This window comes from Gymnoscopelus microlampas, assembly GCF_963454915.1.
Source record: "Gymnoscopelus microlampas genome assembly, chromosome: 19".
Taxonomy (NCBI): Eukaryota; Metazoa; Chordata; class Actinopteri; order Myctophiformes; family Myctophidae; genus Gymnoscopelus; species Gymnoscopelus microlampas.
In genome coordinates this window covers 14373408-14387307 of record NC_139956.1, presented here as the reverse complement: position 1 = coordinate 14387307, position 13900 = coordinate 14373408, and the positions used below count along the sequence as shown (strand labels likewise).

General features: G+C 41.0%; 2 protein-coding genes across 4 annotated transcripts in view; one reads left to right on the top strand and one right to left on the bottom strand.

The window, feature by feature from the left end:
* The window catches only part of sepsecs (Sep (O-phosphoserine) tRNA:Sec (selenocysteine) tRNA synthase), a 515993-nt gene that overhangs the window by 11354 nt on the left and 490739 nt on the right, over positions 1-13900 (top strand). The window contains exons 10-12 of one of the 3 annotated variants that reach the window (XR_014599594.1): positions 4528-4621; positions 5065-5155; positions 10466-10819. Coding sequence is in view for 2 of the 3 variants with exons in the window: in XM_084042201.1 (XP_083898327.1) it covers positions 4528-4621; positions 5065-5155; positions 10466-10712 (432 nt within the window). In the remaining variant the exon portion in view is untranslated. Of the gene's footprint in view, positions 1-4527; positions 4622-5064; positions 5156-10465; positions 11831-13900 lie in introns of those variants that run through there. The other 2 variants (XM_084042202.1, XM_084042201.1) reach the window with 2 other exon arrangements.
* LOC311034328 (uncharacterized protein) overlaps positions 1-13900 on the bottom strand; it is a 492900-nt gene that overhangs the window by 173202 nt on the left and 305798 nt on the right. The window lies entirely within an intron of this gene.

The following is a 13900-nucleotide window of genomic DNA, read 5'->3' as shown; positions in this document are numbered from 1 at the left end:
GCACTTTCATTTGGAAGAAGATGGAAGAATGTTGCTTGTAAATTGTTTCCAGTGAAACCGGCATATAATAATCCAACTGGAGCAATGAGAAATCACATCCAATTTAAACACCTGGACAGGACGTGAATCTCCAAGGCAATAGTAACACTGGAGCCAGATGTAAGACCGTATCGGCTCTGTGCATACAGTAATTGTAGTCCCAGGTTTATAGAAGGTGGCAAACCGGTACCCATTTCCTGTTCCGTGTTCAGTGTCCCATAGCTTTGTTTGATTGGCTCGGCAGCAGATTTGAACACAAATGACACATTCCATGTGTGTTTCCCGTTCAAACCCATTGCAGAGCCAATCAAATGAATGGGGAAACTAACCGGAGCAGGATGTTTTTATGCCACCTTCTGGAAACCTGGGTCCACATTAACTCTTTGACTGCCATTGACGAGATTTCTCGTTTTTCTCCGCATGGCTCAGCCAGCCGTCGACGAGATTGACGAGATTTTTGAAAAAATTAAAATTAAAAAAAAATATATATATATTTTTTTTTCCCCAATTTCTTTTTTTTTTAATCACAAATGAAGCAGGAGATAACGCAATGCGAAGATTTTCTGCTCCATTCACTTCAATGTTAAAAAATAAACAGAGACAAAATTCACAGTTTACCTATTTTTGCAATGTTATTCTCTGGCAAGGAAGGGGGGTAGATGTGTAAATACTCTGGCAGTTAAAGAGTTAATGCACAGAACCTATTACCTCGTTTACTGCCTGCCGCCACTGTGATCTGAAGAAAATAACCCAAATATTGGAGGCGATAGCATTGAGAATGCAGAGTACGTTTCAATCACAACTGATGGCTGGACATCCACGACTACAGAGTAGTACAGTATATGACAATTACATGTCATTTTATGGTTTATGGGGAACCGGTAGAGTGCTCCAGACGGGCGTGTTCAAGGAGCGACACACGGCAGCATGCACGCATAATTGATTTGACCTACTTTCCTGCACTGCATTAAAATAAGATTACGTAACCTATTTGAAAATTACAAGCATTTTAAATGGATTTCATATACTCTTAATATATGTTTCCGATGAGATTTGGCCATAATAGATATGAAAATATGATCAGTATTGGCTATTTTCGGCTAGAGTGTTTTCTTAATTTCTTAAATTCGAATGAACGTTAACCATGCATTGTTTATATTATTATTAGTGTATGCACACAAATCAAGGCTGTACACACCCTTTTATGAATCCTACATTGGTCTTTACTAACGAGCAAGTCTACACTCAAATATAATACAAGTTTAAGAAGAGTTCAATGGCAATGGCCAAACATGACAAAACATAAAAAATAAGAGCATATTTAAAATAAGTTTAGAGGTGTAAGAATGTAAAATGAAATAGATAACTTCATAATTTAAACCGAACCAGGTTTGTGAAAAGATGTATGTATTTAGTCTGCTTTTAAAAGAAGACACTGTTGTAGCATACCTTAATTCAAGTGGATGCCAGAGAGGGCATAATGACCATGGTGAAGGCACAACAAAGTCTGATTTAGAATTTATTCTAGGTGACCTTTACCTTATGATGTAAGGGATCTGTTTTGTGCACATTCAAGTACTTTTAAATACATTCTTCGCTTCACTGGAGGGAGCCGGTGAAGGGAAGCAGGAGTGAAACAGGAGTGATGTGTTCAAACTTTGGTTTTAGTTAAAAGTGTGGCTGCAGCATTCTCAACAAGCTGGGGATTATGTAACACCTGATTTGTCAGTCCAGCAGAAAGTGCTTTACAGTAATCAAGTCTACTGGAGATAAAAGCGCAAACAAGCTTTTCAGGAAACTGACTGTGACAGGAAGCATATAACTTTATATATATACCATCATTATTTTTTAATTTAATCTGGTAATTTAATTAAGAACCAGTTTTCCTTTACAATAGCAAAATAAAAACAAGCAACATTAAAAAATAATAAAAAAGGAAAACGGCCATTAAGACTTCTCAGGGACTTAAAATTGTAATTTTAGGCAACCAAGATTTGCTTGGGCGTTTTGGCTGGTTTAGTTACTCTTAGTTACTGTTTTAGTTATCCTGAAGCAAAGCTCACACACAAGAGTCTATGTAGGTTTTAAACTCTCGCCTGCGTTCTGACAACATGCCAACTCCAGTGAGTGTGAGCCATTTGTGTTCAGTAGAAGGGAATGCATGGTATAGCAAGAGAGAGAGACATTATTTTTATTCCAAAACATCCCCCTGTGGCATCCCTCTCAGAAGCAGAGTTGGCTAACAATGCAGTATTCTCCTCGTCATGCTGTTATGCACTGCACCAATCCCACACACCCTGGACCTGATGTAGAATATTAATACCTCTTTTGCTAGGCTGGAAAAAACACAAACTCTGCTTTTCAAACATTTGGTGAGACCACAGCTGCAACATATACAGTATTTCCAGCTGAAATGCTTTTGATAACCCCCCCCCCTCCAAATTACCTCCACCGTACTTTGCTGTTGTAACGACTTTCTTAGTAAATGCCTTGAGCATGCAGTGTCCGATTACATATTGTACTCGGTATAAAGTGACCCAGTGATATCTAAAAATGGCACTCCCTACAGGCTGGCATGCAATACCCAAAATACTATTAGCCGAAATACCACTGGCCCCAATGGTCTATGGAAATTCCTCTGGCCTGTCACATAACCTGATACTGTCAGGACGTATTGATTTTTGCCGGGTCCAGATTATGCATAATTTAACCGGTTTGCCATAGTGTCTGCAGAACTGAGAGACTTCCATAGCCGCCAACCCCCCTACATAGTCCATGGCTTTTAATAATTCAAGCCACAGATATGCCTTTTTTTCACAGCTGATGCTGTATGCGGACGTCACCAGTTGTCATCTTAATGGCCAATGCTTGACGTGCATCTCTTTTGTGGTCATAGGCCAATACCAGTGTAATCACATCAGAAAACATCTGCATCTATAAAATATGGAATACGGATAACATTAAGTGAATGATTTATATACTCTGTTAGGCATGGGGTTTAACCATTACACACATAAATACACACACACACACACACACACACACACACACACACACACACACACACACACACTAAATTATCTGCCGTGTACACCACAAGGAACAAATATTGTCCATTTCTATTCAAGAACATGGGCCATTTAGTGAGTTTTCTTGATATCATTGTTGGACTGTTTGTATTTAAGCCATCAAAGTCAAGTATGTTTTCAAGTAAACAGGACAGTTGAACAGTGCCGACCACTGTTCAACGCTGTGGCAAGATGTAATGCTCCCCAACAGTTGCTGAGAATGTGTCTTTTATTGCATGTTGCTACACCGAAGAACTTAAAACCAACCACCAGCTAGCTACTCTACAGTACCCAATACCATGCACTCTGACACTGGGGTTAACAGCTTCATTATATCAACACATTATGTACTCTTGTTGTGAACAATGTGGTGACAGCATGAATTGTTGTGCTCTACATAAATTATCTACTTAAGCTCTTGAAAAAAAAAAGTTTGCTGTGATAGAACGGCACAAAAAAAAACACTTGCACTTGCAACTTGGAAACTGAAGGTAGTCATCGCTGAGATTTCAAATTTGTATCGATTAATCGTGCAGCTCCTGCTGCAGTTTTTTTCCCTTCTGCACTGCTCTCTATCCTGTTAACATCCTCCTCTTGATATCTGCAACTGTCCAGCAGGCCTTGGTACCTAGAGAAAAGCATCCCCACACACACACACACACACCTCTTTGTGCTGTACATTTTGCTGGGGCTCCGAACCACACAGACACACAGTCAGCACTTTAGCAGCATGTTAAAATCTAAGGCTAAAAGCCTGCTTTCTTCCCCCATGCCTCCTTAACCCATTTCAACCGGGAAAGAATCTTTGTCATTTTAGATGATAGCAGATATACAAGATATACAACCAGATATACAAGCTCACGGTGCGTCACTTAGTGCCGGGCTGTGAGCTTGTACATCTGCTATTTGTTTTTGTTTTTAATCTTGAAAGTGTTTCGAATAACCTTTGAATAATTTTGAATTACGAAAAAGTTTGAGAACTACCGGTTTAGAAGCCATTCGTGGAATCGGCCTCAGGTCTTAATTGGTTAATTGATCCCAGAGGCAGACTACAATAATGATCCCGACAACAGCCAGAGACGGAGTGAATGCATGGCCAGATTTCTGTCGTTAGACAGGTGAGCTACTGTGCTGATGCTTGTAGGTAGGGGGGGGAGAGTGTAAGAGAGCAGGCAGGGGGGGGCGAGGCGGCGAAGAACGGAGGACAGTGGTGATTGAGGAAGGAGGCAAGCTGCTCCGGGGCAGATTTCTGCTGGATTAGCAATAAACCGAAGCTGCATGCTGCTGCTAAATTAAGCTTGTGGTTGGGTGGGGGGGGGGCAGAAGGGGAGCATTGGTGCTGCTATTAATAGTACTTTTCTTGCGTGTGTGTCTGTGTCTGTCTCCCTACGCCTCTTCCCCACATCTACCCGGTCTGAAGGAGATGTACTCCCTCCTGGCTCAGGAGCTGAAGACTCTGGCTGAGGCCCACGGGGAGAGACTGCTGCACACCCCACATAATCCCATTTCACTGGGTGAGCTGGAAACACTGGATTACTGGTCACTACATTGTACAGTAAACGTCCTCCCAATGTCCCGAGGGTTAAATATCCTCTCCCTACTGTAATGCTTGGCTTTGTGTATTGTCATCACAAAGCCAAGCACATTCTGAGAGTGCATGATGTCACTTTTTTTTTTGTTTCTGCTTACAGTTGTACTAATGTCTACAACAATGACAAAAGAGCCTCCAGGCGTCTTCTTGCAATGCTGAAAACAGCAAATGAAAGTCTGCACACTTGTAGCTACCCTTTGCAGATGGGAATTAAACACCAGTAGTGACATTTTGAGCAGGCATGCTCTTCTTCAGGCTTGAAAATACATATACAAAGTCATCGTCTTAAATACTGTGTGTGTGTGTGTGTGTGCGTGTGTGCGTGCGTGTGTGTGTGTGTGTGTGTGTGTGTGTGTCCTCCTCCAGCCGTGTCTCTGGACGGCCTCCAGGCTGAGAATGACAAGGCAGTGACTCAGCTTGGCTCCATGCTGTTCACCCGGCAGGTGTCCGGGGCCAGGTATGAAAACACACTCACGCAGCCGCAGAAGCGCCATGAACAGCCTGCACAACATGGCGGGTTAGGAAACGGAGGGCTTAACACTAAAATGAGTGCTTTCCCAAAGAAGCTTTGCCTGCTCCCTTTTTGAGCATCCATATTCTGAGGGGAACATTAGCTAAAAAATAGACGTTCTATTGTACGCAACACGTTCTGAGCTTGTAGATCAGCTGTTTTTGGTGAAGAGATTAGGTATAGAGGGTACAGAGCCCACACAGGTCAGTTTGACTAAGTCTAGAGCAGTGGTCCCCAACCTTTTCTGGACGAGGGCCCACTTGAAAATCTCGAAAGCGTTCGCGGCCCACCCATCTGACCACTTAACACGGCCATAAGTGGTCAGGTGAGTGGGTCACTGGGGAAAACTGGGGTCGATCGCTTGTGGGCAATGGTCAGATGGGTGGGCAGTGTGCATTTTCAGAGCATGTTTATGTTAATAATCAATTGTTATATCATCATTTGCACCCTATTGTTTTGACGATTTTTGGGGGGCCCACGTGCAATAATATCCCCAAGGCCCATCAGTGGGCTAGGGTTAAAGTGGTTAAAGGACTTTAACCCATTGAGACCTGAAGCCGATTCTACATGTCTCCTAAATCTCAACAGTTTTCTGAAAAACCTATGTTTCTATATCAGTGGTGCTCAATCTTTTTCATGTCAAGGACCCCCAAAATGATATGTATTTGGCCGCGGACCCCCATCAAAATATTTTGTTCCAGGGACCCCCAGAAGCAAAGATTTGAGCTAAAAATGTTCGCTTTAAAAATATATATATTCAAATATTTGCACACATTTTCACGATTTAAAAAAAATAGCAGATCTACAAGCTTGTAGCGCGGCACTCGGTGCCGCGCTATGAGCTTGTATATCTGCTATTTTTGAATAGCCCAAAGTGTGAAATAATGCCTTTTAGCTCAAATCAAAAAATGACACAGTTCCAGGTCTTAATGGGTTAAATGGAGCATGAACATCCAGTTGAAGGCAGCTGTCGGCCGGGTTGAGTCCTCTGGTGGCGAAGCGCGGCGCAGGCGCCACTCACGATGATTAGAATGTCCAGCGTCGCATTATCAGCGCCATCTTCTAATTGATGGGGACGCTGCCATTGCAGCTCAGCTGACGATGACAGTTGATTGACAACAGAGCTGTGTTGTTTCTGCTGGGACGCCAATGTCAAGAGACGTGTCCTCAGAACCAGTGATGGTGTTCGATGGTTGTCTTCGCAGAACAGAGGGATCTCTGTCCATTCTTGATTGTCACCTTTCATCTCGTCTCACCCAGTAGTCCGTAAATATGTAATGTTACCAAGCTGGCGGGCTTTTAGTCCTTTCTTCAGACTAATAGTTTGCAAGCATGCATGTGAGACATAGTGAATATGTTTCACTTGTCTTTCAGCTAATGAAAGTGTTTTCATTAGCGGAATACAATTAACTGATCATTAATGGTTTCTTGATACCACTGCAACAAATAATTGTGGGTCTTCAAGACCATTGCTTCAGCTGAGACCTGCGTCCAGCCAAAATTACAGCTGCCTTAAAAATAATTAAACTAAAACTATCAATAGTAGGCTATTCTCTCATGCAACAAAACAGATTAACAGAAGCCTACAGCTTATTATAATGCATTTCAGCTCCATAATGCTTTCCGCCATATACTTATAGGCTCAATAGGTAGCCAGTAATTGATTTTGCATTTAAGTGAGTCTGAACTGCACTGACAGAGACGCACCTTGGCCAAAACTTCAGAGCCACCAGTACTGTAACACATTTTCATAATTTAAAACTATGAATGGAACTGAAGTACCTGAAGTGCAATTATGAACAGTTTTTCGCACTCTAAAATCCACTTCTAAATAGAAGCAATGGATATTTAGCTTTCAGATATGGCTAGGGCTGGGCAATTTCCCATAAATACAAACCGATATTTAGAACCAACTTATGACAATCGACACAAACGAAGTCCAATAGATTTAAAATAAATAAAATATGTTGAATAAATGGAATGTAATGACAAAGAAATGAGTAGAACAAATTGGGACTGGAAAACTATAGATGTTAAGCTGTAAATGGGTACTCTCTCCTGATTGGCTAAAATTTGCAACCCTCCTGGATATGTGTATTCTCTTTCTTTATTAAAGAGCTGGTGAGACAGGGAGACTCCTGTTACTGAATCAACACTATAGCAATGATTACTATCAGAATATATAGCTTTAATCTTTTCTACGCTTTAATCTTTTCTCACACGTTTGTACAGTAGATCTGCTATTTTCGCTATTATCTTTTTTTTTAAATAATCGTTCATTAATCGTAATCGAGGCAAAGGTTTGGAGAAAGTTGTGATATTGATTTGTTGTCATATCGCTCAGCCCTAGGTATGGCTCTCACTACAGTAGAGCAGCACCGTAGCTGTTGTTGTGTTTTTGAAGCAGACACTGCTGTAGACTTAAAGGCTTGCTGTGTGTTCAGCAGCGGATGCTGCAGTGCCTCGTGTGTCTCAGCCCTGCTGTTTGACAAAGCACAAGGAGCCTGCATAAAGAGAGAGGTGCGTTGCTGGGTGACTGGTGAATTCACTTCCTATAGAGACGAGAACTAATGGGACGAGCACGTTGACGTGCTCGGAAATAATTGGTTTCGGGTTTTGTGCCACTAAAAGCCATTGATAGAATGGTTCGTCCTGCTGCCTACTCAAGATATGTTTTGACAGTACCCCCTCCCTGCCTAGTCGAGCTGTTGCAGTATTTCTCCTTTTATCTATTATGTTCTTGGTCGAGGTTATATCCATCAACCAACCATTTGAACCCTAGAGTCCCTATTCTGAGGCTAACATTCGATCTCCATCTACACGCCTACTCCGACCCAGCTGCTCTTACACCTGCCTCATCATTCTCTGTGATTCTCATTTTTCCCCCCAACACGTTCATTCCCACTGGTTGCTTATTGTACTTCTTAAATTTTGGGGGCATATTGCATAGAAACAGGACTATTAAAGTGATACATTTAATGATATAACTATATGAATCTGCCCTTTCCATTTTCCCATACCAAAAGATGCTTTCCCCCATACTATAAGTAGCCTACACTCACCAATCACTGACTGTCCCAAAGGCGAGACCACATCACTTAAAGTGTTTACTATTTGCTTGTTTTAATCTAATACAAATACTCATTTTTAGCCAAACATTAAGTTCCTCTCTCTCAAATCGTGCATAATATTTGCTTAGCGTGGGTGTTTAAAACACTTCTGGGGTCATATTAACGTCTACTCTGGCTTTTGTGTCCAATGTGATTTCTTTTTTTCTTTAATGAAAAAAAAATAAAGAAAAAATGTATTAAAAAAAACACAGCCTGCTCACTCATTAGAAGGACAATATCAGTCACCAGAACCAAGGATGTGTGTTTTCAATGAGTCAGTCTAACATGGTTAAAATGGAGTTTGAAGTTACAATGCTTTTCTATATGAAGGGGGCGTGTCTGATAGAATGCACACCAAAGATCTAAATATTGAATCAAGCAACTTAAAATCTGTCTGGGGTGCATACAAAAGTCAGAGTAGACATTAAAATGACCCCAGAGGTGTTTTAAAGTGAAAAATGATGAACATAGTGTGACCACGTGTTTTAAAAGGTGTAAACCTAAGAAAAGTCCAGGCCCAGACAATATAGGTGGCCGTCTGCTTACTGTCTGTGCAGAACGGCTAGGCCCTATTTTCTATTTTATTTTTCAGCTGTCTCTTACTCAGCAGAGGGTGCCATCTTTATGGAAGCGATCCATTGTGGTGCCGGTTGCCAAGGGTCCTCGTCCCAAAGCTCTCAATGACTTCAGGCATCTTTGGTTATGAAGTCATTTGAGAGGCTTGTTAAGGATGAGCTCTTGGCAAAAACTGAGTGTTGCCTAGACCCCTTGCAATTTGCTTACAGGGCTAAGAGAGGAGTGTCTGATGCTACCATCACCTTATTGAACCTTCTATTTTCACACCTGGAAGTTAGCAAGACACATCCTAGGCTGCTTTTTGTTGACTTCTCATCAGCCTTTAACACCATTCAGCCACATATACTAGTTGAAAAATTAGTTAACAACTTTGGCTTAGATTCAGGTATTATTGGTTGGGTTCTTGATTTTCTCACAAATAGAACCCAGAGGGTACGGGTGAATGGTAAATTGTCTGGAGAACTATCATCATCCACCGGCTCACCCCAAGGTTGTGTTCTTTCCCCACTCTTGTATATCCTGTATACTATACAGGATATACAAGAGTGGGTATACTAATGATTGTAGGAGTCAACATGACAACAGACACATTGTTAAATTTGCAGATGATTCTGTGATTGTTAGTCTTTTGAGTGATAGTGAAGCCAGTCATGGCCCAGTTGTAGATGACTTTGTTTCTTGGTGTGAAGATGCATTCCTACAACTTAATGTCACAAAGACTAAAGATATGTGTATTGATTTTAGACGATCTCCACCAGCTCCTCAGAGTAGCGTCATAAATGGCCAGACAGTGGATTTGGTAACCACTTATAAATATCTCGGCTCCATTATTGACTATCGTCTGAAATTTGATGTCAATACTGAAATGGTGTGTAAGAAAGGTCAACAGCGCCTCTTCTGTTTAAGGAAGCTAGCCAAATTTCAGGTGGATAAGTCACTGATGATTTTATTCTACAGAGCTTTCATAGAGTCTGTTATTTCATTTGCTGCCATTTGTTGGTATGGAAACATTGGCATTAGACAGAAAAATGCCCTTAACGGGGTTGTGAGGGGGGCTAGAAAGATAGTGGGGGTACAATTTAGCTGTCTGAGTCACATATATGACCAGCAGGTGCTTAAGAAAGGATCTTCTATTGTGGCAGACAGCTCTCACCCCCTAAATTCTGAATATAAATTCTTGCCTTCCGGCCAAAGGTTAAAGACCCCTGCAGCTAAAAACAATAGGTACAAATTCTGATTTGTACCTACTTCTATTCGTGCCATCAATAATAGCAGCAGGAGGAGGTAGCTATGAGTAGCTATTATTATCTGGATCTTGTGATTATGTCTATGTCTATGTGTGTCTTGTGTATGTATGTTTACTGTATGTTGGAGTTTCTTACTATCTGCTGTAACATAAATTGCCCAGTTTGGGACATAATAAACTTGAACTTGAACTAGCCCTTTAAGCCCAGTTATAGCTAAGAGGGCAGAATACAGTGCAGAAATGGCACTGTATATTGTCATGCTGCGCACCATAATGAATAATTGCTCAGCCCTTGTACTAAACCATTCTGGTTGTTGTTTCTAGGGTAATACCCCTGGGCAAGGAGCAGACAGTGAGCGGATACACATTCCGCGGCTTCATGTCCCACTCAGAGGCATACCCTTGCCCCTACCTCAACGCCGCCTCAGCCGTGGGCATCACGCAAGAAGACGTGACGCTGTGCATCAAAAGACTGGACAAGTGCCTGAAGACCCTGAAGAAAGAAAGCAGCGCTGCCCGAAGCAGTTCGCCGTTGACCGCAACGGGCAAGGAGGACTCTACTGGAGAGTAAAGACTAATTTATACTTAGGTAATTGCACGACTCTTACGAAATACATCGTTTTTGTCAAGCCAATCAGTTGAAAACACAATGTTTGTCACGTGACACTCAAAAGGGTTGTGAAGTAACCCTTAAATTATCAAGAATGATCACCACAACCACTGTAACCACTACTGCATTCTGAACAAATAAGTATATACAAAAGGAAATTCCACTGCTTAAGTAAAGCAACTTTGTTTTTGTCTGCCGTTCCAACCTCTGGGGTCTGGATTGCACCTGCCCCCCTTGGATCCGTAGCGTACTGTATGTTGCACAGCACTTCTTGATGGATGTTTTGTGGCTACATCATTGCAATCCTGATGAGAAAAAGGCAGAAGACACGCACATCCCAAACCTACTAGGCTGGGTGCTGGATCAAAACTTCAACATGTAATCAAAATAAATAAAGTCCACACACCAGTATACTCCCATTTGCAAAAGAAATTCTCCTCAGACCTTACTTCTGAGGAAGAGCCTGGTGGCTCGAAGCCACCAGGCTTCAAAAACCTAAAATAAATGTGCAAACGGGAGTATACTGGTGTGTGGATTTTTATATCATTCCAATCCTCTCATATGATCAAAGACTATGATGTTCATACATTTTATTTCTGTATCCCCAGCTGCTGATTAAATGAACCTATTATTCTTATGTATTTGGGACCTGAACTTATGGCCCCATAAATACATAAATCGTTTTTTTTCTGACTTTTAATTCCTCTTTGTCCTATTGTCTCTAGATTAAAGTCTTACATATTCAGTGTGTATGTAAACACACATATACACATCTATACAGCATCACATAAGGCCAAAAAGGTGTGTTTATCAATTGAAATGTATCTACATTATTGGTTTGTTGAGCGATACTAGGCAATAAAACAAAGTAAATGTATTTGAAATGAATAGTTGTCCGTGATCCACGCACACACATAATGGTATGTATTGTGATGCACAGTATTGCCTTTTATCCATTTCATTACAGAGGATAACATGTATTTATATAATGCTGTGTGTACAACGTGTGTGTGTGTGTGTGTTCTGGTATGCCTCTCGCTGGCTGTAAGTTGTAATATGATACAAATGTCATGAGAACATTAACCCCCATTTTATCCCACTCTATTGAATTCACTTATTCATTTTCCTATGTAACTGATATGACCAACAGAAGTAAATCAGGTAATCAATGAGTCAGTCGACATGCATCCAACACAGATCTGTAGAGCATAATGGAGCCTATTCTCTGTGAAAGTCTGTGCCCATCATTCATATTAAGAAATAGCAATGCTTTCTATTTCTATAATGTAGAACTGAGAATCTAGGTCTTGAACTAGACCATGGGGATTGTAGCTGTAACCAAAGCACTGTCTGCTGTGCTTGCACATCATGTGTTTTCGTTCAACAAAGCCTAATTTATACTTCATCTTCACTATAACTTTCAAAATAAATGGAAAATTCCACCAATGATGATATTCCGAAAATAGGGATGGCAGGTTGAATGTGGTTTGGTGGCGGAACAGGTACTGCCCCGCGGCACAAAAATAAACTCCCAGTGAAGCTTCACTGACTTATCTATATTTCGATTGCACTCGCTGTGCCAAAGTCGTCCATACGCGACTGCTGACACCTTATGGAGAGTGTTGAGGTTGAGAATCTGCAACTATGTGAAAACCGTGAAATAGAAGTCAGTGCACTTTCTTATATCTGAAATATGTAAAACATGGATTACTAGATATTTGTATAAAAAGCCTCAATTCTTAAAATGCTCTGCATAACAGATTTATTTTAACGTAATTCTTTCTTCTTGTTTTCCCCCGTTTCAAGCATACATTTCTGGGATTCAGTTGTCGGATAAATCCACAAAATCTGTCTGTACAGAGAATCAAACGGATGGAGATGGAGATGCTGTTCTTCTCAGCAGTGGAATTGTCTTGGGTTCTACCACCCTGTCTTTGCATTTTTGACATGCAAAGGCCATGTACAAAAATCCTGAAATAACTCCCCGTTCCCTCTCCACCTCTGTCTCCGCCTTGCCCTAGATACAGTATCCATTTGTTTATTTGTTTGCTTGTTTGTTTATTTGTTTGTCTGTATCACTCAGCCTCACAAGCACTCCTTGTGATTGCGGTTGTTTCCTTTTTTATGTGGTCTGCTCTGCTTTCCACCGCATCGACACAAGCTGAGTGTATTGAAGTGGTTACTACTCACTGCACTAGTGGTAGTATATTCCTCGCCTTCTCCCTGTCCCCAACTCGACTTGCCTCCTTGTCTGGTGCTGTGCTGATGTTGCAGGGATGCTGTGAGCACAGAGAGTCAGTCGGTTTCTTTTTTCTTTTCTTTTTCATGAGGTACATATTTCCTTTTAAAGGAGTCCTTACTGATCAATGCTATGCCATGACACATGCTGCAGTATGTCAATACTATGTATTGAATCTGTCTTTCACTTCAAAATGTTACTCAAATCAACCGCTTTTTCACATTATGACCACTGAAAGATGGTTGGTGATAACTGATGTTTTGCGGCAATGGAACATTTAAAAATGGAGACAATTGTATTGCAGTTAGTGCACATTATTGTTAGTTTACATTTACACAGTATTGTCCATTTGTCCCTAAGCTTTGCAAAGGTGACAAGAAGCCCATGAATGCATGGATTAAACATGCAGGATTCGGGTCACCTCCAGAACTAGCTGGCAATGTAAATAAGAGCTTTGGTATACCCTGAAACCCAAACAAGCTGTTTACCGGCATCATCCTCACCTAAATAGAACGCCCTTTAAAAATATCTCACCTGGCACTTGTGCTGCCCTCGATCATAAGTCTCAAGTACCCCAGGGACACTGCCAGGTAACAAATCGCCAGTGATGGAAGAAGTACTCTGATGTTTTACTTAAGTAAAAGTATCAATACCCCAATAGATTTACTCTGTTACATGTAAAGGTCCTGTATTAAAAATGTACTTGAGTCAAAGTACAAAAGTATTTGCATCAAAATATTCTTAAAGTACCAAAGTAAAAGTATCATTGTGCAGAATGTCCCATTTAACAAGTTTCAAGATGTATAAAAATCTTTTGAAAATACAGTAGCACATCTACAAGCTCACAATGTGTCGCATGGCAATGCATTGTGAGCTTGTAGATCTGCTTTTCAATTAGCCAGAATATATA